At 38.8% G+C, this 26212-nt stretch overlaps 2 protein-coding genes across 3 annotated transcripts in view; one reads left to right on the forward strand and one right to left on the reverse strand.

Moving 5' to 3' along the window:
- ADCY2 (adenylate cyclase 2) overlaps nucleotides 1-26212 on the forward strand; it is a 210949-nt gene that overhangs the window by 63825 nt on the left and 120912 nt on the right. The window contains exon 3 of one of the 2 annotated variants that reach the window (XM_061449189.1): nucleotides 3699-3860. The exons of the other annotated variant lie outside the window; for it this stretch is intronic. Within the exon in view, the coding sequence (XP_061305173.1) occupies nucleotides 3699-3860 (162 nt within the window). The remainder of the gene's footprint in view (nucleotides 1-3698; nucleotides 3861-26212) is intronic. 2 annotated transcript variants of the gene reach the window in all.
- SEMA5A (semaphorin 5A) overlaps nucleotides 1-26212 on the reverse strand; it is an 831366-nt gene that overhangs the window by 50082 nt on the left and 755072 nt on the right. The gene's annotated exons all lie outside the window — the stretch shown is intronic.

Consider the following 26212-nt stretch of genomic DNA (forward strand, 5'->3'; position numbering starts at 1 on the left):
CTCTGACAGTCAAAGATAATGGGCAAGAGTACTGGATACCACTTAATCAAAGCAGGAAAGCCACATACTTCTCTGTAAGATGTTACTTCAATGTTAATCAAATGTGAATGCTATGTGCTATATATAAGGCATACCATCAATGCCCAAATACTTCTCATTCTAAGTTGGGGATAACATGAGCTCATTGAAGAAGTCTCTGAGAATCAAATTCCTAAAGCAGTCTAAGTTCAGATCAGGACAAAAAGCATCTCATGTTTCAACTAGGCAGTTGTAGTGATGACTCACATCAAAGACTGCTTCCAACGCAGTTTCAAAACATTGGTAGGTTTTGTGGCTATGGCCCACTTTGGTGGAACAGGCTTCTTTTGATATTGACAAAAATAGTGCACTGTAAATTAATAGTGTTTACTGACACACCAAGAGCAGACATGCAGTGAAACACATTGGCAACTCTTGTAATGGGATAATGGCATCCTTCATGGTCTTTCAAGTGCTTGTATGAACAATATTTTGTTAATTCTCACAAAAAGATCATGAAAAGGGTCAAGGACTGCTGTTTGTTCTGCGAAATGTGACTCCAGAAAGCCTGTCTTCTCTTTCTACCTTAAGAACCACTGTACTCAGAAGCATTTGAGTATTGACTTCTACGGTATCAAACTTAAATACAGCAACATTCTGAAATATGTTGAAAGGTCCAGAGCCTTGCATACTGTGTATGCCTGCTATCAGAGATAGCAGATGAAGGGTAGAAGCATCTTATTTCAGAGTACTCGGGGAGAATATTCTTGGAAAAAAAAAAAGAAAAGAAACCTCTGTGTTAAACAGAGCTCTCAACTCCCTAGGACATTAGACCACTACTTGAAATAGGAGAAAAGGATTGGGGCCAAGAATCAAGAGATATTGACAAGAGCCATTCTTGATGTGCATTTTGGATGAGTTTCTGTCTTAGCATGACTAATATATCTCCTGCTTTAGAACAGTATTCTCAGACCCATATTTCAAGATGCAAATGTAAGGATTGACAAGTAAATTTGTTATCAAGTGCTCTTTAACATAGTTCCAATCCAATTCAGCCTGCTTGATGCTGAGTAATGAAGAATTTGATGTCTGAATATGTAATGTTAAGAGGGGTTGACACTTCTGAGAACTCTGTCTTTAGTTGTGGAAGGTTGAAATTACCCATTTATTTTGAGTAAGGAAAGTAATGGGGTAATTTAAAGAAAGGATATTTGTTTACAGCAGTATAACAAATTTGGAGCTGATGCAGCTGATACCACTAGAAGCACTGAAATATACCAAATCTTTTTTTATGTGCTTACCAGTCTGTTTTATGTCAAAGTTGAAAAGCACCAGTGTCGTATTATATCTTATGTCACTAATGAGTTCTAGTAATTATGTAGCATATACCTCACAGTTGGGGTGGATTATTTATTCAAACCATATTTAAACATAGAAAATATGCAAGTTCTATTTTTTGAATACAAGACAGACAAGAGTAATTTTTTATTTTCTAATCATAAAATTCTCACAAATATGTAAATGCCATATTCCCCCTAGTAAATTAGAACGCTAAATTTAGGAACAGCAAAACCTTGTTTTCATGAAAAGTCACTGGGATTGGAAGCATTTGAAATCCTTCTTCCAGGACTAGGGTCCAGGATTTTCCTTCAAAATGTTTTTTAACTGTAAACATGTCTTAGGCATCTGGTCTTACATGCTGGTGAGGTATATTGCCTCTGACATTCATTCATCTTATGCCTATGTTAGGGGATCTTTCACATTCTTGTTGCTGCATAACTAATTGTTCAGGTTTTCCCCCCTACCCTGATGCCTGTTACTGTGACAGAAGATGATTGCTTTAATATGATTGGTTCTCAGCAAAATAACGTTGGCTGTTACTTACATTTTTGTTAGCTTTCAGAACTCATGAGTATGAATTGCTTATTTTTTGGTCTGTTATTTCTCCAGGAATTGAACCTAAGCTGACCAGTTCATAATTTGTCAGCCTTTTCATCAGCCTTTCAAAGACAGATGCTGGAACTTTCTACATCTACATCTTTCCCAAGTTTTGAGACTATCAGTTAGTTCTCTCAGTATCACAGCTGATTTTTACCCAGCCAGGACAATTTGAAAACATCATACGTACATAACCCTTATGTTATCTAGACCAAGTTTGTGAACCGTTTTCTTTGCTGTTGTTTTTATTAACATCTGATCTCAGTTAAAACTTCTAGGGAGGACAGAAACTAAACAGATAGCTTGTGCTATCTGCTGGTAGATTGAAAGACTAGAGACGCTTTTTTGTTACTTTATTTTATTATCCCTTGTGTCCTTTGCAGTTCTGTTATGTTTCATGCCATTGAACACTCTGACTCCTGAACATATGGGATGTTTGGGCAGTATGAGTGGTCTGGAAGGAGTTCGATTAAAGTAATGGAAGAATTGGGGAAAGAAGAGTGGAGAAGGGGACTTCCTGCTCCATCCAATTCTGTGTCCATGATGGAGAAGAATGCCTCCACTGTCTTGTAGATAAGCATACACTAGAGTTCAGTTTTGAGTATGTAATCATCACATGCAGATGTGAAGAAAACAAACTAACAATAAGGAAAGTGAGCAGCAAATTGTTATTGCTTATACCTGCTTGAGAGCTTTCTGAGTTAAATACTGTGTGTACACAATTGTTAAGATGGTTAATAGGCTTGTAAGTCAACTAAAACTGATGGAGAGGCTTATGTAGGGTTATAATTACATGCAATTTGGCACATTTTCAGGATTGCCTACTTACTTATGTGTGCAAAATCTGTCCCCCAAATCTAGTTACATTTTCTCAAATCTGTGTTGGAGGTTGGAACATATGCATACCATCAAATATATGACCTTTTGTGTGTATAGCAAAGGAATGATATTGTAGGTTGGAACATATGCATACCATCAAATATATAACCTTTTGTGTGTATAGTGAAGGAATTTTTGCTGTTACAGGTTGGGTTGTGCATTTGTAGAGTTTGTTCCATAAAGTTAGTTTTGACGCTAAAACCCCTTGAAAGATGCTGACAATATATTCTTCTTACGGGCTGTGATTGTCTGAAGTAGTTTTGTTCATGTCCAAATAAATGTATTTGCTTAAAATGTAGTTTTTTAATGGAATTTGGCAAGAGTTATATAGATAGACATAAAGTATAATGTTTTTAAACCAAAATGCTTAGCTGAACTTGGGTATTTTTGCTTAATGTTATATTAAATTATGAATTTTGACTGCATCAGGATGAACAGAATTTCTCTGCATTGAAACTGAGGCCATGTGGAGGGGTTTGGCCAGTTGTTTTGTAATGCAGTTCACAATCAAAAACCACCAGACCCAGGAGAACTGTATGCTATCTGTAAACAGAGTGTTAATGAACTTAAAATTTTAAAGAATAAATTTTAAGTTTAATTTGAAATATTTGGGGTTTTTGTGTACTTCTTGAACAATAATATAGGATCTTAAAATGTAGTTCTTAAATATAATGTAAAATTTCCAACATTTTTTAAATGAATTTTTCCTAAATTGATTTTCTACTGTTAATAGTAAATCTCCTGTAAAAAAAAATTGGTGTGCAACCTTACGCTAAAGACAGTTAAAAATGAAATGCTATTTCTTCAGTGTTATTTCGAAGTGAATTTGACATGTTTCTTTTTTGTCTTGCTGTCTTGCACAGGTGTCATTTTTCTTGTTCATTATTTTTGTGGTATATACCATGCTGCCCTTCAACATGAGAGATGCTATAGTTGCCAGCGTCTTGACCTCTGCATCTCATACGATTGTGCTGAGCGTCTGTCTATCAGGTACAGCTGTTGTAAAGGAGCACTTGGTTTGGCAGGTAGGTGCTTTGTGGAATTAATGATTAATTGTGCACTGAATAGCCTGGCAAATGAGCCAGGAGTGCCTCAGTGGGTGCTTGAGAGTATAAACATATTTTCTTCTTAATTTCTGAATTGCTACAGACTTAAGTCACAGGTAGTCACTTTCTAATAATGAGAGTGTCAGTAATGTTATGTCTTGTTGAATCACGTACTTAAGTGGTAGAATCTACTGTCACGTAGTGCTTGCCATTGTAAAAACTAACATTGCTAAAAAAATTACATGATGCAGCTGTATTGTGATAGATGCATTACCATTCTGGTATGTAAACCACATTGCTCCTCTCCTCACCTCAGCCTGACTTCTAAGAACAAGGATTTTTTCCAAGTATCAGTGTTATCTATGACTCAAAAAAGCATTGCTCCTTTGAATAGCCTGAGATCTGCTGGGTTAAAGATCTGCTGTGAAGATGCTGCCCTTTCCAAATCTGCTGTAGGGCACCTCCTGTAATTCTCACTCATTTATAGGAATTTCACAGCCTCCTGTTTGGGCCCCCTGACTGAAGGGGACTGGCTGGCTCCAGACTCCATGACATTTAGGGAACCCATCTGTGTTTGCAGTTGGGTCTTGGCTTGTAATTCAGCTCTGACAATTTACTACATGACATACTTCAGATTAATAATTTTTAAAAATCCAAATATTAGGAGTTGTTTTTCCTTACTGTTTTGCAGAAGATCTTTTAAATGGTGAAATACTGCAGTTTTTGTTGTAGTACTGTGATAATCCCTGCTGCCATTGATAGAAATCTGCATTTTTAAGGAAAACTTTAGATTTTATTTTGAAAAGCAAATACATGTGTATTTTCTAAATATAGCTATGTCATTTTAGGGATGAGAATATTTTAAATTTTGCATCAAAATGATGCTGAAGCTTAAGAGTAAGTACGTTTTTTTAAACATACCAGCAGAAGAAGAAAGAAAGACTTTATGCTATTTATTGTGAATAGCATGAAAAATGAAGTAAATAGTTTCTACTTACCTTTTAAGTTACTTGAGCCTGATTTTGAAAAACATTGTGCCTCAAAGAATGACTTCAAAATTGCAGTGATTTTACAGAAAGCATGCCTTGTAAGTTATTGTTTAGGAAAATACATTTTATTTCCAGATATGGCTGCAGGTGTGTTATATGGGATACTGGAATTGAAGTCCCATAAACAAAATATGTTCTAAGAATATTCTCTGTAAAGTTTTAGCTGGTTACATAAGTGGGTATGCTTTTCTCTTGCTGATTTGGGTTAGTTGTGTGTTTTTTGCAGAGGTTGCTAAGATGTGCTGTATGTTAAGCAAGGACTGTGGTCATCTCAGTCAATGTAGTACTTTAATAATTGAGTTATTGTTATTGACAATTGTGGTGGAATAAAACACGGAGAATGTTATTCTTGGGTTTATGTCAATCTATGGCTTTTATTCTGGGCATAGATAAGCTGCTAAAACAGTATTATAGTTAGCAACTCCTTCCCTAAAACATGGTAAAGCTGCTGTTTGCAGAATTTATTTATTTTTCCTGCCTATTTTTTAATTTATTTTTTACCTTTCTAGACCATTAAAATTTGATATATTTACAACAGTACTTTCAGAATATGTTACATTTCTAGACACATTCACTCTCCAGAATAAAAAGAAATAAATCATGCACTGTGATGTACAATTAGTGTGTTGCATGCCTTCTGTAGCTTCCTGTTTCATTCAGAAAAAAAGGAAGTCTTTGAGCAATTTCTGTTAAGAGTATTTAACTTCCAGGATGTTATTAATTTTCTATTCTTTCTTTGTAAAATGTTTTAAGTGTTCTGAGTAGTTTGGCAGTTTGAAAGCAGAGCGCACTGCATTCCTAGGAATGTGTGGAAGAGACTAAATGCCACTGTTGCGATTCATTTGCCCTCTGTACACTTTGAGATTACTATTGTTTATACTTTGGAGTGTAAGCAAAAAAATGTTTGTTTTGTGTTCTCTGCTATTGAAAATCGAGACCACAAATAAAGGTGGTATGAGATGTTGGTATGGGATGTGTGTGTAATTAACAACAACAAAAGAACTGGGGTATAGTTATTTAAAAGGACCATGCTGTTGAATGTGGTGTTTTTTGTTGGTTTGGGGTTTATGGTTTGTTTTTCGTTTTTGTTTTTGTTTTTGTTTTTTTGGTTTTGTTTGTTTGTTTTGTTTTCTGTTTTTGTTTGTTTTTCCCTTTCTTTTTTCTGTTTTAAAAAAGAAAATGAAAAACAGTATATTAGTGAGGCCTGGACTGAAGCTGTGTTGCAGAGTTTGGTCACTATGACAAAGAGATGGGAAACTATGGGTAGACTGAAATTCAAATGCTTACAGAAACACATTCAGAGCTAAGTAAAGTAAACTTGGCTTGCAGACCTACATTTAACAGAGACAAAAATATATTATTTTGATTTCAGGGCTCCTGATTTGTCTCAAAAAACCCATAAAAATTATATTACAGTGTTAGCAATGAACAGTGATTTCCTTTGGGCATGGATTTGTTTCTAGAGGACAGATAGAGATCCAGGGGTATGCACTTAAGAAGCAGATGGTGGTACAACAAATCCACCTGTAGGTATACATCAGATATTATATCGTATATATCCTGTACATACAGCAAGTATCCTTCTGTAGAGAGTACCTGCTTTATAACTACTTCCTATGTATTGGAAGACTGATTAGATCTCTGAGCTTTCTGCTCTTTTGGCTGAACAAACCCCATTCTTTCAGTCTTTTTTTTTCTTATGTCCAGTTCTCTTCCCTTATAATGCTTTTGGTAGCTTTCTGCTGGACCTTCTCCATTTTTTCAGCATCTTCCAGTGACCGATTGGCTTTCCATAACATTGTAGATGTTAATCCTGCCTTCAGCCTATCAGTAGAGAAAAATCAGTGTTGAGAAGCTTTTGCTAGATAGCACAGCCTATCTTACTGGGTTTGTCATTCCTTTGTTGTTTTCCGTAAAGTTTTACAGCCAAAATTGGCTTTCATAAAGCTGAAAGGCTTAGCATGCTCTAGATTATCCAGTGTTGGTTGCGGTCAGAAATACTGAGATAAAAGGCCCCTTCAGGGACAAAGACTCCTTCAACACACTCTTTGCTGGTTGCATGAACTAGTTTCTGTTTGACCTATGTGTGTTTTTTGAGGGGAGGGAATACACCTTGGTTTAAAAATTGGAAGTGATGGAGGTGATCTCCCAGAATATTTCGTATTTTTTTTCCATGGTTGTTTACTGTCAGTGTTAAAATTTTGTTCCTCTTTCCTGGTAGGAATTTGTGTAGCCTTGTCATCCAGCTTCTGGAGCTTCGGTTTTTTTTTTTGGCTGGTAGACTTACAGACCCAGTAGCATCCAATTTCTGTTTCTCCCATTAGAGTACTTCTAGACTATTGTGAATTGCTTCTTAACCTTTCTGACAGTAAAATAAATGAGTTGCCTGCTTTTGTACTAGCTAAGCCTTTCATCACTTTCATAGTTCTTCTTCGAGTCCTTGTGCTTCATCAGCGTCTTTCTTCCAACGTGGACATTACCCTTAGAGGAACACGCCAGGAGCAGTTGTAGCGGTGCCAAATGCTAATAGGGGCAAAGTCTACAAAGAGGTCAGTGTGCTGCAGTGCTTGACACAGAGACACAGACTCCACAGTGAAATACCCAGTTAGACTCCCCTTGCTGTTTTGTGGAGAGTTTAGTGCATGGCTATGGGATCTGTGACAGGGAGGAGGAAAAAGAGTCCTGTGTTCCAGTCTCTGTTTATGAAAAAGTAACTGTGTGTGTATGAGGTTCTTTTTTTTTTTACTGTTGAAAATTTTAATCCTAACCCTTACAAGGCATATCGTCTGGAACCAGGACTCTGCCACGTCTTTCCACGTAAGAATCCTACTGCCAAGCAGAGGATGTTGTTCTGTCTACTCCTGGCAGCCTGGTGGTTAGGACTGATGGAAGAGAACATGACTCTATGGCATTAAGGCATTTGCCTCAGAAGACTTCTGCGATTTAACATCCCTTTCAGTTATTGCTGGAATGTAAAGTATTTCACTGCCATCCCTTGCTATAAACACATAACCAGTTTCTCCCCAAACCAGAATAGATTCTAATCAAATACTTGAGTTTTTCCTGCTCTGTTATCAACTGCTCAACCATTCTGATCTCATAATGGGTTGGTACTGTCCTTAGAGGTCATTTTGTCCTTAATTTGTTAAAAAAGTGCTAACCAAAATGATTAAACATCCTATAAGCTTCCATTTTTCTTTTTCCTTGTGTGGCATATGAGGAGTGTGATTGCTTTAGTCTTTAACAAAACTATTGTTGTTTTACTCTCTCAGCAAACAATTTTGTTGCTCCTGTAATCTTTTCCATTAGCTGTGGCTAATTGTTTTCCAGACTGACAAAATGACTGCAAACTGTCATTCCTTTCTTTTTCTTTTTTTTTTTTTTAAACTAGTGTTCCTTGCCTTTTGGAATTTTTTGAGGCTGCTTTCAGCACTATAAAAGGGGTCCCTTTTAGAGGCAAAAAATTGTAACTGGGCAGTAAGCATATGTACATATATATATAGGGTTGGTTTGTTCTTTTTTTTACTCTGTTCAAGAATGCATATAGCAAAAAGAAGCAATTTGTAACAACTTTTATGTAAGTGGTGTTTGTTTACGTGATCAGTTCATTTCTGGTAGCCTGGATAAATGCTAAGATATTATTCTGTTCTGGTGGACAAAAACAAATGCTACATGAAAATTTTGTTCTTTTCAGGAATGTTTGAATTGAGAAATTCCAAGGCTACAACCACAAGGTCTTGCACGTTTACCATCAGCTAAGCTGAGATGTCCTATTATGATATGAATTTTATCCCATGTGCTATGAACAGCTAAAGATGAAGTTGCTGCCTTATTCTTATGTGATCTGTTGTTGTATATGCACCAGCTGGTGTTACTGTACATCCAGATTATGGTTTCTGCTTGACTTCTGATTCATAAACTCTTGGTATAATTTGTTTCAAGATCTGTACTGACTAAGAAACTGGTAATTTTTCTTTTTTTTTGTCTTTTACTAAAGCCACCTTCCCATTTTCAATCCACTGTTGGTTTGTTGGTTTGTTTTTTCTTTAATAGGCCATAGCCATTGTTTTTTAACTTAGCAATCAGGCAAATCTTCCTGCTTATTTGAATCTCTAACTTTCCTGCTACTAGACCCTCTTTATTCCTGCTTAGAGGGGTGAGTGTCCCACATGCCTTCTTCTGGGGCCTCATTCTTTGAAAATGTTGATAGATTTAATTTTACGGACACTCTTCAATGTTAGGTAGATAATTTTGGTAGGATGTGGCAGGCCTTCCTCTTTTTGGCTACTCAAAAGCCTGCTGTTGGGGTCCTAGTGGTTGTGTCATTGTTTCAGTCCTCAGAGCACTTTCAGCAGGTACCCCCTGACGAACAAAACCCCCTCTGCTTTGGCTGCCTTTGCCATGCTGATTCTTTCAGATTGTCCCAGAGTCCCACCAGCAATATGAGCCTTCAGACTTGTGTTGTATATCTTCTTCCACAGATAACAGTTATAATCTTCCCTGTCTTTTCTGGAGTAACTAGTGAAGTTTTTATTAAGTTTAAAATACAAGATCTGCTGTGTGTGTGTTTTCTGTCTGGAAAATTCATGTGTCTTCTCAAGGGAAACTTTAATCTGATAAGAACTGCACCTGGCAAAAGTGTGCTGCATTTGAACACATGTACACAGCAACTCTGTGCATATATATACAGCTGGCCACACAGACTGACACACACAGTACTCACACAAATACAACCAATGGGCTCATCCTGCTCTGCTCTCAGGTTGACCAGGATGAAGGTCTGTCAGTGGATGTGGTGCATTGCATATATCAATGCACATATATTGTGTGGATCCCTCCAGCATCTGGGCTCAGACACCCAGTCTTCCCAGCAGCTGTGCCCCTGGAGCCTGGTTTCCCCAGTTGCTGGCATCTGGGCATGCAAGCCCCACTCCAGCTGCTGGTACAGCCCCCTTGCTCACAGCCGTGCACACACACGTGGACATCTCTCCCAGGTCATGTCACCTACCCACCAGCTCTATCATTGCTAGTGCTCATACACTCACTTGCATACCGGCATTTGCTCCGGTTGCTGACACAGGGGCCCTGTGGATCATGGCCATACCCCAGTTGCAGCACAAAGACCCACATACACACACATTCACACAGACTAGGGAGTCCCTCACAAAGAAAAATAATTGGAAATGGAATTTAATGAGGAGACAGAACTGTCTGACCTGCAGCGGTCATGGCTAGGCCAGCATACCAACAAGTAACCTGTTTAGATGCAACTGACTCCCTTTATCCCTTTATCCTTTTATTTTCTCTCTATTTTTCTGTCTTTCCCCAGATCAGCAGTCTTCCTTTCCCTACTTTTGGCTCCTGCCCTAAACATCCTGCAAGTCTTGCATTGCCTTGTATCTATCATGTGTCCTGTGCCCCCAGGTAGTGACCTCCCATAGTCCAAGAGGTGACCTATGTCCTGATGACCTATGGGGATGGGTGTCACACCTGAACACTAGGGTTGAAGCTCCCCTGGGACAGCCTGGAAAGGCGTCTGAACAGGGCGCCCCTTCCTCTGGGTCCTTAATTTGGGTTCCTGCCTGCCTTTGTGCCTCTGTTCTCCTCTGGGCTTGCTCAGGTTGGCTGATGGTGGCTCCTGTGATGGGTCTGGGAGTAGTTGGATGTTATTCAGGCTTCCCCTTGCTAGTGTGTCTCAGTGCTCCTCTGTGTATGTGTGTGTAACAATTACATGATTATTTCTATCAAGATTTATGAGGTGATGCTTACCACATCTTTTACAATTCATACTTCAGGAAAATTTCTAAAATAACATACCATATCTAAATTACAAATATTTCTGTAGATCTAGTTAGGGTTTTCAGAGTTAATAGTGCTTCTTATTCTTCTAGATCTTACCAGCTCTTAGAAAAATAAGTAATTCACAGTGTCAGATGGTGGACTGGATTTTCAAAGATGGGCAACTTTGATATGCATGGCATCTATAATATACATTTAGATGTTCTAATCAACATGCAGCATATAGGCGTATACCTTTTGTTTAGATCACTGATTTAAACTCATCGTTAACTGAATATCTTTAATAGGTGATGAGATTTAAAGAAAAAATATCTTATGTGGTAGAGTGATGTAAAAGCAAAATAAAAAGCATCAGTATTCAGTAGGTAATAAAAGAAGTACAGCTCTAGGGCTTGGAATTCGAATAGAAATTGATTGATGTTGTTATAATGCAGTACAAGAAAACGTAATGTTTATCAAGAAAATAGGCTGGGGAAAAAAGACCGTATCTTTAAATACATTCATTACTGTATAACCCCTGAGGTTGTATAGCTTACGTAGTGAAAGCTTGAAGCACGTAGGGATTTGAGTAGTATGAATGGCTAAAAGCTGTTGTTGTGGGTTGAATTTATCCTTCTCCCTTGAATACCTTTTCTTGAAGGAAATGGGGAGTGGTTATTCATGAAGGTACCACAGCTTAAACAACTCTTGCTTTCTCCTGCAGTTACACAAAAGGAGTTGCTGTTATCCCTGCTGAAGGGGTGGAAAGCAACGGCTGCTACTGAAGGAGGGAGACTGTTTTCTTGTAGCAGCAGCTATTGCTGTCCCATCCTTCGCCCCTTTCTCCGTTTGGTCCCACTGCCAGCAGCAGTCTGGCTCACCATGTCATGCAGCAGCTGCAAACCAGGTTGAGAGGGGATTGCTATATCCTATGTAGCACAATATGATAGGCAAATTTTATGATTATTGCACAAGTTTCTTTACTCTTGATTTTATGCTTATGTCTAGGCAGATATTGAAATGCCATCTGTTATTTTAACTAATTTTTACAATCTGCAGGTATACTTTGGGTTTCACTCATTCTTTAAGACAGAGATCTATCCTGCAGAGTTTTGATATGCTTATGAAGAGTCCACTTGCCTACAAGAGTATGTGGGAGAATGCATATCTGCATTTTGTAGTATTCAAGCATTAACATGGAGAATGTGAACATCTTGCAGCAAGTCCCTGAAGATGTAAAGAGAAGTCCTGCAATGCTTAGTATGATGGACAATTCAGCAAGGAATTGCGGTGCCATAGTGAAAGGAAACCAAAGACTGATAATTGCAGTGCCACGGTGAAATGAAATCATGCATGCCAGGTGACCGTGTGGGTTTTCAAGACCCGTATTTACCTGCAACCTGAATTCAGCATCTAAGAAATGCATAGAAAATAATTCTGGTGAAATGTGTAGGAAGTTTTCAAAGCACAGATGATAAGTAATAAATGTCTTCTTTTTTAAAAATTGTGTAAATATCTCCAGGTAGCATAGATTCTTAAGCTTTACTGAAAGGTTCAAATTGCCTTTTGTGTCCACTCTATTTAAGCTAATATTTTTAACATCAACACATTTGACCTGTATATTTATTTATCACTCTTATTTAGTTACATTTCTTGTCCTAAAAATGACAAATTGCTTTAGCAGTTTTAATTTTCAAGAATAGGAATTTATTTGATGAACAAGTCCACAGTACTTTAGTATGTTAATTATATTATAAAATGTCTGTTAGAATGCTCAATGCTAAGGGTGCTATACCTCCAAAAATATGCAACACTTAAACAGGTGTTTGCTAATTCCACTACTTCTAAACTGGAACAGAAAGCAGCATGCTGTACTGACTGTACCTTACTCTCTTGCACAACATTGCTGGTGCAGCAACTAAGCTCTCACTGTACAGAATACCTTCTGAAAGGGAGTTGCATTCTATATCCTTTTAAGGATGACATTAATGTAAATAACTTACCAGTGAAAAGCCAAATCTATGCATTCAGAATTTTATTATACAGTCCTTATAGGTATTTTTTCCAGAGTAAATAATCTGTAATTCCTTCAGTTGAGTTAGTTTTTGTTGTTTTCTTTCCATTTTCACAGACACTGCCTAGACTTTTCAGTTACACAGTACCTTTACAGTGTGGTATTATGTCAAATTTATTATGAATGACTTCTTATTGCAGCTGAAGCATAAAATTCTGGGTGAGATACTCACTTTAGACATGATGCTCTGTCATTTTATGTTCTTGTAGAGTTATCATCTCTCACGTCATTTTCAAGAATTCAGTAGAAGAAAAATGCCTTTCACTATCAAGATGTGGATACATTTCCCCATCCTGTCAGCCACTTTTAGCACAGTACAAAACAAGAGGGATCAGGAGAACAAACACTTTGTGTAGAAAAGCCTATAGCAAGTCAGAATCCAGCTGAGATGCTACCCTCCCCAAAATACTGACTTCCTGAAGTTGCAGTGGTTCAGGCTCCCATCTGTTTGGAGATGCTTTATATAGGATGTGATCTTTTTTATGTTCTCTGAGCCCCTGCCATCCCCTGATCCTAAGCTGCTGTTCAGGCAGGAGAAGTCGCACTTCTTCCAGTCACCTGCCAAAATTTGCACTCCTTTGCATTCCTGCCAGTGCTTGCTCATGCGAGTCCTTGGATAGCCCTAGTTTTCCTCAGCCCACTTCTACCATAGAAGTCCTTAGTGTATTTCAATAAAGCGCTGGCTACAACGCTACCTGGCTTTTAATTATTAACTACAGCCTCCAAGTGCCAGTGTTGTAGGTACTGTGGAAGTAAGTGTGTGATGGAATCGCTTAATGCTCCCGAAAAAGCAAAGTGAGGTAACACAGACTTCTGCCACTTACATTGGGTTATTTTCTTTGCAGCTACAGCCTCACTGCTGGTAGAAGGAAGGGGGCATTCTCTGTTCCAGGAACTGGGTGGCATGGCACCGCTCGTATTTATGCCTAAACAACCCCCCTTTCTTCCTTCCACAAAGAGGGTGGCCAGGTGTCAGCTTTCTCCGAATAATTCCTGACACATTCTGCCCCCTAAGGTGTGTTATGGATCTGGGGGAATGATGGTTGGCCCAGGTCCAAACAGTGCTAGTGAGCAAGATAACAGCTATACAGCAGTGATGGTTAGAGAGCTCAAAGCTGCCTTCCAGTTTACCAGCAGAGATACAGCTGGAGGACATCATCTGCAAACCCTAAAGTAATTCTTCCCAGGGATTTCACCTTTGGTTATTACATAGCATATTCTGTCCCTTCTCAAGGTCAGTTACCTCACAGCCAGTAAATGGCATCAGTATTTGTTATGTGTGGGCCTAAAGAGGTATCATATTTCTCCCATGCCTCTCACTAGTTACGTATGATAAATCATGTTTATCTGTTGTCAGTTTAGACAGGTTCTGGGTATGCTAAAGACTATATGCTGCATATTTGCTGCAAATTTTCTGCACCTGCATGGACTCTGCTAGCTTTATCAATTTCTGCGTGGGACAGTTATTAGCTAGAACTTATGTTTGGCTCCTCCGCTATTACTGGTTCTGTTTTATACATTTTAATGTTGACAGCGGCAGTCTGAAAACAGTTTAAGCTGTCAGACATAAAGTTATGTTCATAAGCTATCAGACATAAAGTTATATTTGTGAATCTATTTGCATTTTTATTTGATTTGTCCCTTTGAGGATGTATTTTCTCATAGATGTGTTGCAGTGTATCAGCACAGAAGCCAGAAGAATACAGGCTTGGAGTAAGCTGGCTCTGCACTGAGCTAACTCGTGTCCACAGGCTTTGGAAGTCCAAGCTGGATGGTAGCACTTGAACTGCTCTGGAAACATAGAGCTACACAGAGATATATCTGAACCAGAATCTTAGACTAGCTCCAATATCTTTGGACATACAATAGCACAAGTAACCCACAGTATTCTACACTGTTTTAACAAATAATTTAGACTTACCAATGTCAAAACATTACCTGTCTCCAAAAGATTCAGCTGCCTACAAATGCACAAAACTAAGACTGATAAGTGATCAGTACCTGAGGCCTCAGCAGGGAAGAAACACACACCTGAAGAAAATAACCGTAAATAACCCCAGCAGATGTTTGTTCTCAGTGCTGAAGGACGTGATCAGTAATTGAGGCCCCAGCAGGGAAGAAACAAACACCTGAAGAAAATAACTCTAAATAATCCCAGCAGATGTTTGTTCTCAGTGCTGAAGGACTGCCTACACATCCTTATCAATCTGACCCAGAGAAAATTTTCTCGATTCCCAAGTAAGAATGCTTGGTTCCATTGATCCTATAAGTAGGAAGACTTCCATGCCTGCAGAAGACTAGCTGTTCAAGATCCCAGTCCCTTTACTTCCTATAGTTGTTGCCAGTATCTGCTACTTCAGAAAACGATGAAGAGAAAAACTTAAAAGTTCAGCTGATCAGTTTTAAACTGAGGGAAATAATTTAAGCCAGTTTCCATGCAAATGAATAGCTCAGACTCTGAAGCATAAGATTTTGAGTTCCTCAACAGAGACGCACTCTGTTGCTTCTTTTAGAAGCCAAAACTGAGTTTTGCTCTGAAGAGAGTTGCTCTATTTAAAAGATTTCTAAGGGACACTTTTGAATAATCTTCTTTGTCTTGAATGCTGTCTCACTGCATGGTCTTAGTTCAGCAGCATCTCTATCAGAGAAACATTTGTTTGGGCTAACCACGTCAGGATTTGGCTGTCCTATTTACTAGCATTATTTACTGTATTTTGCCCCAAGACTCATAGAAATGAGATCTTTCCAAAACTTTTTTTCTAGACAGAAAGACACTGTGTCCTGTTGAGTGCTTACTCACATATATGCTTCTAGTGAAATTGTTTGGATGATTCAGGGAGGTTTTCAGCAGCTTGCATGAGGGAGCTTCACACTGAATGCAAATAGGTGTACAGTAATCCTGTTTCCTCTAGGATATAGGTGGTGAGAATACTGCTACCAGAGATGAGCTGGGGTTTTGCTGATGGTCTCGGAATGCTGACTATTGTGGTGTACACACAGACATGCACTCTGTCTTACTGAGAGAGATGTTCTGGATACTGTCGTGGTTTAAACCCAGTCAGGTAACTCGTTCACTCACCCCCCCCCCCCTTCTTTCCCTCCCCCAGGACAGATACTTATACGCTGCTTGCCCTGTGGTAAGAGTCATTAAAATTTGGCCTGTGAAAAGAACAGCCCATAGTGACAATGATAAGTGCTCTCAGGCTGTCTGCCTGCTCTGACCAACTTGCACAGGCCAGCAAGCAGGAACAGAGAGAGGAAATGATGAGCCTTTGTGACAGCTGGAGAGGGTGTTGCTTTAGTGACAATTTCCTGAGCTTAACTGGGCAGTGAAGTAGTGGCATTTCAAGTCTGGGTTTTTTTTTTGTGTGTGTGAGTTAACTTGCTATTTAGGTCCACTCATTTATCATGTTTAATTGATTTTGTAACAGACTCTTTGGTTAAGGCTCTTAGGGCTTATCTTGCATTTTCTCTCTCCCTTCTTTTTAGTAAAATAAGCATAGGATAACACTTTGAAAGCCTTTAAAGGGCAGACACAGTCACGATGTAAAAAACATAACATGCAGCAAAAAGGACAGGGAGAGCGAGAAGAAACAGATGGAAATTATCCATGCAAAAATGGTGACAAAAGCATAAATGCGAATAAATAAGAAAAGTGGAATGCTGAAAAAAATAAAAGATGGCTAATAAGGCACCTTTGATAATTCTCTGCATTATTTGCCCAAAGATTTTGCTTCATTTGCTGTTCAGTCATGAGTAATGACTTTTTTTTTTTCTGCTATCCAGCAGTTTACACAGTGAATGTTTTCCTTGTTTTTTTGGCTAACTTTCTTAGTTCAGTTTATTGACCTCTGAATGCAAGTCACTTCAGAGTCTTTTGTACATGCTGAACACATAGCCCGCTAAATAATTAGTTATTTTCTCTCTGCTACATTATTTCAGCTTCCATTGAGTTGCATTAGTTAAAAATGGAAAGCTGGAGAGGGTTTTTTTACAAGGGCATGTAGTGATAGAACAAGGGGTAATGGCTTTAAACTGAGATAGATTTAGATTAGGTATAAGGAAGAAGTTCTTTACTGTTAAGGTGGTGAGGCACTGGAATGGGTTGTCCAAAGGAGTGGTAAATGCTCCATCCCTGGCAGTGTTCAAGGTCAGGTTGGACAGAGCCTTGGGTGGCATGGTTTAGTGTGAGGTGTCCCTGCCCATGGCAGGGGGGGTTGGAACCAGATGACATTAAGGTCCTTTCCAACCCTAACTGTCCTATGATGATTTTATGAAAAGATCCCTGAGTTGAATCCTGGGATTGATTGCAAGCAGAGCTGGTCTGCCTGGGACAGTGGGGGAGCAAGCAGCAATCTTGGTAAACATGTTCTGAATCCTCCCTGGACCAACCTGTGTCAACAGTCCTGGGCTTCGTCAGTAACCTTTAAGCTCCTGCTCAGTTAGAGCAGAGCACAAATAAAGATCCCACTTTGCAACACTCCTTTCCTTAGCAGTGTTAAACCCAGCTCAGCATTTGGATTGCCTGCTGCAGAGCTTGGATGAGAGACTGGTGTGGATAAGAATCGAGTGGCAAAGTTCTGCTGCTTTCCCTCCTCTTATCCTAGGAGACCAGTGAGGCAGCAGAAGATGTGCTGGAGAGCCATGCTCAAACCTGCTGGAGCACCCCAGCAATGACTCCAACCCTCTACAGGCTGCTACTGGGCTAAGAAATCACAGCAGCTGTACCCAGTTGGTCCTCTCTGGAAAAAATGTGCCCCTACTTTCACAAGAGATTTGGATGCTTTCCTTGTCTTAACCTTCTCCTAATGTCCATGTCTGTACTTTCCAAACTCCACTGACTTTTCTCAGATTGATGCCTATGTTAATTAAAAGCTAACCTGCAAAAATATAAGGGAGCAGGGAAAAAGTGACAGAGGAACCCGAGTAACTCAGTCAGAGTAAATAGGATGCCATGGCCGAGCTCCTCACTGGACTATGACAGGTCAGCCAATTAGACCTAGCATCTAGGTGTGACAACAGTCAAACAGGTAGGTCAACAGGAATGGCTCTCCAGCTCACTCTGCAGATGGAGGAGGTCACTGCCAGCAGCCTGTGGGTCTTAATATGGGTGCAGGGATAGAGCATTTTTGGACTGTGCAAAGCTTACTGTGGGATGTTTAGGGGAGAAACCAAAGGTGAGGGAAGGGAAGGATCAAGGTATCATAGAGGCTTGGAGGAGGAATGAGTATGGGAAAAGAGGAATAAGGCAATAAAAGGGGTTGATCATGTGTTAACAGGATACTGGTCAGTACAGTTATCTGTTAGTGCGATTGTTGTCTTTTTACATCTGAAGAAATCTCTGCAGAAAGGATTCCACTCTGGCACTACTTGAGGTGACATATGCTCATATAACATGGGGCAGTTTGTTCTCTGGACATCCCTTCCCTTCACATTCAAATGCGGGATGTGCTAAGCCCTGAATCCATAAACCATGATCATCATGAGAAACATTGAACTTTCTTATCTCCTTCTGGGAGTTGCAGGCATATGCATTACTTCATGATGAGGTAATCGATTTTTCACTGTATTCTTGCTGATCAGTGTCAAGAGTTCCAGGCAACCCACAACAGTAGCAGAATTAAAAAGAATAATTGTGAAAATGCTGCTTATAATAACTGGACTGATACCTTACCTCACAGGGAAGGACTGCTGCAGGCAGTCTTTGTAGGGGTGCAGAGAGAAGGGACTGTGGATGTTGAGGAAAAGGCTTTATTTATTCAAACTGCCAGAGCAGACGGTGCTGTCCCTAGAGACACTGAGCATCCATTCAGGTGGTGGTCTACTTTCTGTTTTTTTAATCTTCACTGAAAAAACCCTAAAGATAAAGAGCCGAGGTGAGCCCTGAGTAAGCCAGAAAGGTTGTTATAATTTTTTGAGAACCAGATTGAGCTAATGAAGTTTCTGAAAAGGCATCTGCAGTAATGAATGCTCTTTCCATCTGTAAATGTCTGACGCAGTTCCTTCCATTCTCATTAAAAATTAGTATTACCTGTTAATTTGTGAAAAAAGTACCAGGAAGATAGTGGTGTCCAGATTCTCATTAATGCTAGGCACGTTTTGGATGTTTTGATGTGAGACATAATAGGGTATGTTAGAGAACTGAGGAGTTAAGAGGTAAAGCAAGAGTTGAAAGATCTATAGTTGTTTGCCTTTGTGCTTAACTGCTTCAGGGTGATGCTCCTCTGTATCTGTGATGTGTTTTTGCAGTTGAAGTGCATGCAATTAAATTGGCTTTTTTTGCACTATGGAAAGAAAAAGAAATATTCCCTTAAAAACTAGGTCTGTTTGCCTTCATGTCGATAGCTTTGAAAATGGCAAGCTTCAGTTCATTTTGACTAAACCAGCAAAAGTCAGAAGTCTGCTATTTTATTTCAGCTTTTCAAAGTCACCCTTTTCCTTGTAAATTACTGAAAGTTTTCTCGCATCAATTATTTTCTCTCATTTCTTATTTTCTATTTCTTATGAACCCATTTCTGCTGCCTTTTTCTGATACAGATGGGCCTTTAAAAATATAATAATTTGGGGATTTTTTTTTGAATCCTTCAGTAGAATGCATCTTGCTTTACAGCGTGTTGTGGCAAACAGTTCAGCAGCTCAACTGCATTTTAGGAAGATCCACCTTTTGCTTGTTTCAGACCTGTAATCTCTGAGTCCCCCAAATTCTTATACTGGAAAAAGCTGAACAGTCAATCTCAGTTCATCCTCTCTAGGCCATTTAAAATTTTATAAACCGCACTTCCCCTATCATCTCTTTCCCAAGTTGAAGAATTGGAAATTATTTATCTTTCCTTGTTTAGAATCCATTCTGTACCTTTCATCTTTCCTACTGCCTTTCTCTGATCTGAAAGGAGTTTTCGCTTACACAATGAAAGTACAGTCTGTAAGACAGAAAATCCATTAATACTTTATAGCTTGCTTGTTTAGTAAGGAAGTAGGTCATTGTAAATTCTGATGACCCTGAATAGAGAGAAAAGAAGAAAGAAGAGATGAGCTTGATCCTCAAGGCAATCACAAATTAGCTGAAATGCTAGTAGTGAAGGAAATGAAAAATCTATGACCTGACCCATACAATTTTGAGATGAAGACTTAGAATGTTTTGCTTAACAAAATGGACATGGTTCTGTCATTTGTGAGGGAGGCTCAAAAGAATTGTTATGCATTGCGAATTAATAAAAATAAATATGTTTTTTTATGTCAGGAGTTAAAATGCTGAGGTCTGCTTATACTAAAAATAATTCTAAAGAAGAAAAGGGTGACTGTGATTATACTCAGTTATTCTAAATCCTGAGCATTTAGGGTTGTTTCTGCAGGGCTGTTCCTTATTGGCTTATTATTATTTAACTATTATTATTTGAATAATGCCAATTTAAGGGTTGGGAAACTGAATTTAAAAAAATATGTTCACTCTTATTAATTAGGATATGGGAAATGAAAATCCGTGCTTAGGAGCAGTCAAAGAATCCTTCTTAGTCTGGGAGGAATAATTTGATATTCCTGTGTTTTCTGAAATAACTGTGTTCCTATTTAAAAAAAATGTATCCACCAAAAAGACATGAATTCATGGGCATGAATTCAAAAAGAAAAATTGCAGTGTATCTGAATGATAATACAATTACTGTCTCATTAACTAGATGCCAAAAGAAGGCAATGATAATTGTGTAGCTGCTGATAAGAGAATTTTCATAATGCATTATGGATGTTGTGCCTCATCCTGACAAATTCAGTTCACAAAAAAGAAATAAGCAGTGTCTCAATGGGGTGTTATGTTTCACATATTGGAGCCTTCCTTTGACAAGTGCCCAAGATATGGATTGAAGGGCAACTGCAGCATGTATAGCTTGAACCTCATACCTATTTCCTTGAACTCAGGCTTGCAGATCTTTCATGTTCTGGATAAGAGATAGTTCACAGTATTTTTCAGGCAAAATTCATGGTATGTTCTGTGATATTCAACGTGATGAAATATTTTCCACTATATGAAGTCTTGACAGTATAACTTTATGTATGTATACATGTAATATGCAAAATCATAAATATGCATTTACCGTCCAGAGGGACCTCGACATGCTTGCGAGGAGGGCTGATGCCAACCTTATGAAGTTTAACCATGATGAGTGCAAGGTTCTACACCTGGGCCAGAGCAATCCCAGGCACAGCTACAGGTTGGGCAGAGAAGAGATTCAGAGCAGCCCTGCAGAGAAGGAATTGGGGTGTTGGTCAATGAGAAAATGAACATGAGCTGGCTTTAGTGTGCGCTTGCAGCCCAGAAAGCCAACTGTATCCTGGGCTGCATCAAAAGGAGCGTGACCAGCAGGTCGAAGGAGGTGATCCTGGCCCTCTACTCTGCTCTTGTGAGACCTCACCTGGAGTATTGTGTGCAGTTCTGGTGTCCTCAACATAAAAAGGACATGGAACTGTTGGAACAAGTCCAGAGGAGGGCCACGAGGATGATCAGGGGACTGGAGCACCTCCCGTACGAAGACAGGCTGAGAAAGTTGGGGCTGGTCAGCCTGGCGAAGGGAAGGCTGTGTGGAGACCTCATAGCAGCCTTCCAGTATCTGAATGGGCCAATAGGGATGCTGGAGAGGGACTCTTCATTAGGGCCTCTAGTGACAGGACAAGGGGTAACGGGTTCAAACTTAAACAGGGGAAGTTTAGATTGGATATAAGGAGGAAATTCTTTCCTGTGAGGGTGGTGAGGCACTGGAATGGGTTGCCGAGGGAGGTTGTGAATGCTCCTGGCAGCGTTCAAGGCCAGGTTGGATGAAGCCTTGGGTGATATGGTTTAGTGTGAGGTGTCCCTGCCCATGGCAGGGAGATTGGAAATAGATGATCTTAAGGTCCTTTCCAACCCTAACTATTCTGTGATTCTATGATTTAATATAGATAAATACATTATTTTTTTCCCCTCTTCCTACACATATAATTTTAGTAGCAAATCAGTCTGGACTATACTGTTCTGTTTCACCTGTGGTTAGTGAAGGGTTTTTGTTAGGTTTGAGTGTAAGTACCTTCCATTTTAGTTCAGTGAGTCCATCTGGAATTAAGCACACTCAAATATCACAGGACCTTCTCACAACTATGGACCCATGTATAGAACCCTTCTTTCTGTGCATTGTACTTGTTCAGCATCTTCATGTGCAGACCACATGATGAATGTGGTGTTGCCTCTGAGAGTCAGACTATCTGGAAGGGCAGGATAGGCTTAGGTGAGCAGGTAGTGATTATACCTCCTACATAGATTCAGGGTGTTGATACTCAATTTTCTTTTACTGTCATTTACAGCATTTTAGGGTGGGCGAGGTAGCAGAGGTAAAGGGCAGTGTTAAATGTTGATGCACATGGAAAAATAATAATTTATCTTTAAAACCCTAGTTATTTTTAATATTTGGTAAGTCTTGCACTTTTGCATTTACATAAGTAAGCTTTTGGAAAGGGAATGGCAAATGTGATTAATACTGTACGAACAGCATTGCCTGTTCCATTGTTTTGGGTGGGTTTGTTTTCCCCTTCCCTCATAATGTTATAGAGAATCAGATTAAAGGATCTCTAAGAGAACTGAATTCTCTTTATGTTTTTAAGAAGTTTGTTGATCTGGATTTAAAAAATAATCCAAAGATGTATTCAGTTACATAACTATTTTAAAATTCTGTGTTTTCTAAAGCTAAAGCGGTGATAACGATTCAGTGCCACAGTGCCATGATACATTGCATTTGGATTCAGAAAAGCTGACTTTTATCTCTGGCTTTGTCTCTTAAGTCCTGTTGATTTATTTGAAGTCCTTTGAAGTAGCATCTTTCTGCTATATGCCTCCATTTCTTCCCTTCCCTTGTTGGTTAAATGCTGATTTTAATATTTACTTTCATACAGTTTTGCCTCAAACATGATATATAATGTTTGTAACACGCTATAATATTTTATCTTGAGGAAGATTATTGCAAAGGAAAATCTCAGATCTGGAGTAGAAATTAACACCTTGTGTTTAGCCGTATTATTAGCTAGCCTCATCAGATCTGATGAATATCATTATTATTTATTATTTTAAGATCTTTCATATGATACATAACAAAACTATCCTGCTTTCTTAAAGTTTTATAAAAATCAATATAACTTAATGGGTTTCCTTAGTGTGATTTTGTTTATTGTCTCCTTCTGCATTGTAGGGAGTTTAATTACTTTTCACATGGAGCAGGAGGTATGTTGTATCTTCTATATAAGCCTGGAAATTATTATTGTCCAGGGACAGAAAGTGCCTTAGGGTTTTAAATGTGCTGATCAAGAAGAAATAAAGGCTAATGTATGGATTTCAAAGCCAGAAAGAGCTGTGAGGATCATCTGGTGCCATAGGTCCTGTAGTCTTCTATAGTTTAACTTAGTCAGTTTTTGTTTTCACTCTAGCTGTGGCTCCCCAGCTGTGAATCTTGGCCTACTGTAGGTCTACAGTAGCTCCTGTGGACCACCATCCATCCTTGTTACTGAAATGCTGTTGTTACTTAATCTGGTTGCATGGACTAGCTCTGACAGTCTTATTGTAACTTTGCAAGACCACCATAGCAAATAGAGAGTAGTTCAGTAGCCCCCTTGCCATGGCTGTGAAAACACGAAGCTCCCCTATGAAACACCCTAGGAAGTCTGTTTTGTAGTCACTGAGGAAGGGCTGGATTGATAAGCAGACCAACCATTCTTAGAAAGCTGGTCTTGGAAAAACAGTGAGAGGCTGAGGCTTTCCTGCCGTGTAAGCTGCATCTCTGTGACCTTAATTTTGAGAAGAAGAGCTGCTTTACTGACTCACTCAGAGGCAAGGCCTGAGCTCCATATGGTTGGGACTGCTTCATGAGATGCATACAATGTCAAGGAGGGAGAAGTGACTGGCAGAAGGAAGCAGGATGAGATGAATTGGAATAAAACAGTCCCCCGAGTTGCTCGCTGCCAGACGTGACTGAAGTGCAAATAGGTTATTTCAATGTAAAAGAACGGCAACCAAATTTGCACAGATATTTGTGTACCTACAAGCCACTTATGAATATTTTATAAAGTGCTTTGACTTCCACCTGAGTTAGGTACAGATTTCCTGCTTGCCTTGAAATGAACTGTGAAGTTTTAGGATCTCATACTTCTAGAGTGGGGCACACTACCAGCAGTTTGTTGTGCTGACTAGGCCTTTTGATCTGAAGACTGACACAAGAAAAGGCTATTAGCACTCTGAATAGAGACTTACATAGAAATGATTGATAACCAGGGGAAAAATGAGGGAGAAATAATCTTACACAGCAGCCTGTGAGTGTCGCTCAGATCAATATTATGTTCCTCACCTGACAATTCTCATAAAGGTTTCTGGCTCACCCCCAGTGCAGTAGGTTTGGATGGTGATTGCATATGAAGCAATACAAAATGAAGGAAAGAAAAATCTATTTCTGCTCATCTGTCATGGCTCTAAGAGCCTTTCTGTATCCATTTTGACACCACTATACCTGCGCTTTAAATTCCAGATTGATTTGTTTTTCTTAACATAGAAGAAACCTGGTTCTATCTTGTGAATGGGTTGTCCTGTCAGAATTAAGGCTTAGAGATGGTTGCTATGAACTAGGTCATGCTGACCTTAATTAAAGACCAAATCACCATGTATCAGGTAATGTCACACATTATTTTGATAGTCCCCTGCTGCAGTAGTTGCAGTAGTTGCTCAAAAAGCCAGCACAGCGTAGGCAAGCTGAAAGACATGCATTTAACTTGTTTCCAAAACATCTTTATTAAAATGTAATTTAAATTTCCTCAGTTACGGAAACATTTCCCATGATATGATAGAAGTTCCTGTAACTACCATAAACATGCTAGATGGGAGACAAATCTGGAGTATTTAGTTTGTTTATTTATTTTTAACAGCAATAGCAGGCACCTCTCGTCTACAACACAGCACATGAAAACTTAGTCATTTACCACCTACTCTCCCTTTTGTGGGCTTTTTTGGTAGTTGTTTTTTCCTTTTCCCCTGCAGTTCCTGTATTACATGCTGTTTTGTACAGCCTGTAATTTCATCCTTGCCTGGGGACCCACTCTGGCATGGGATTAGGCAGACTGCCTGGAGCTCACAAGAGGAGAGAGGGAAAGTCACTGTGTTGTTACAGCAGGGGAAAAGGCCTTATCCTTGTAGGCATCCCCTTCCTGAGCTCCCTTACCCTGAGAGCTAGCAGGTACTGTTACATCCTGTCCTGTGATGCAAAACAAGATGGTCAACAGCTCTGTAATTTGCTAATATTATTCTACTTTTCCTATCATGGATATAAGGTCATTAATTTTCTTTGCTATAAAAGGACCTGTGGAGAAAAAAAGTTCTTTGATGGGGGGTAGGATATGATATTTTAGATATTTCAAATATCAAACTATTAAAACAAGCTGATAGTATCAAATGTGGAAATCATAAAAATCATCTGTGTGCCACAAAATATTATTCTGGGGAGGCTTAGAATCCAGGAGTCATTTTACAGAGATGTCTCTAAGTGTAAGGCATTTTTTTTTAACGTCCACGACACTGTTGTGGTTGTTTATAACAACCTCGGTCAACATCATGTTTCAACCTGAATCTTTAAAGCAGTTGATTTGCTTTCAGTATTTCTCCCAAGTATGAGTACTATAGAAGCTAATATAATGAATGAAATAATTTTTCTATTTTAAAATTTCTTGCATTGTCTTCTGCTGTGAGATAATTTCTCAATAATTCTAACAATTTTTTCACTTTGTTCTGTATATTTAAGTGAATTAATCTTTGTATTCTCTCTGTACTTTAGTCCTTTATTATCTAGCTTGTAGTAGTTATGATAGAAGACTAATCTTTTGTTTCATCCACAACAGAAATTTTCAGTGGACTTCCAACTGCTGTCCTATAGCTTGCTTATTTTTAGATATGTTTTTAGCCATATGAAATTATAATGGGTTGTGAGGTGGATTATTGCTTTTAAACTTTTGTTTGAACTGACTGCTGATGATTGTTTGAATTTATCCATTCAAATTGAAAATCCATTGAGCATTTTCAATCTGATGATAAGCGTGTTGCTTGCCATGAGCTCTGTACTGAATATTAAATTAATGTTGAAAGACTGGTAGAGGATCATTTAAATATCAGATTAATATTGCCTACAATATAAAAGAGCAAGAAAGCGTACAAAGATCTTATGGAAAAATAGACTGCTGAATAAAAGTTCATTAAAGCCAGCTAGATATTTTTTTAGATGCTTTTAGAATAAATTTTAATTACCTTTTAATGCATAGTCATTAAATATATTAATGAACTGTTCTAACTCCATTTTTATTTCTTACTAGTTTAATTCCTGCTAAACTCTAAATATTCTCTGATTATTGTGGCATTTGTTTAAAAATTTGTTTTAAGCTTC

This window comes from Pezoporus flaviventris, unplaced genomic scaffold, assembly GCF_033815535.1.
Source record: "Pezoporus flaviventris isolate CSIRO_AGI_PZ_B2104156 unplaced genomic scaffold, CSIRO_AGI_Pfla_v1 ptg000007l, whole genome shotgun sequence".
NCBI classification, from domain to species: Eukaryota; Metazoa; Chordata; class Aves; order Psittaciformes; family Psittacidae; genus Pezoporus; species Pezoporus flaviventris.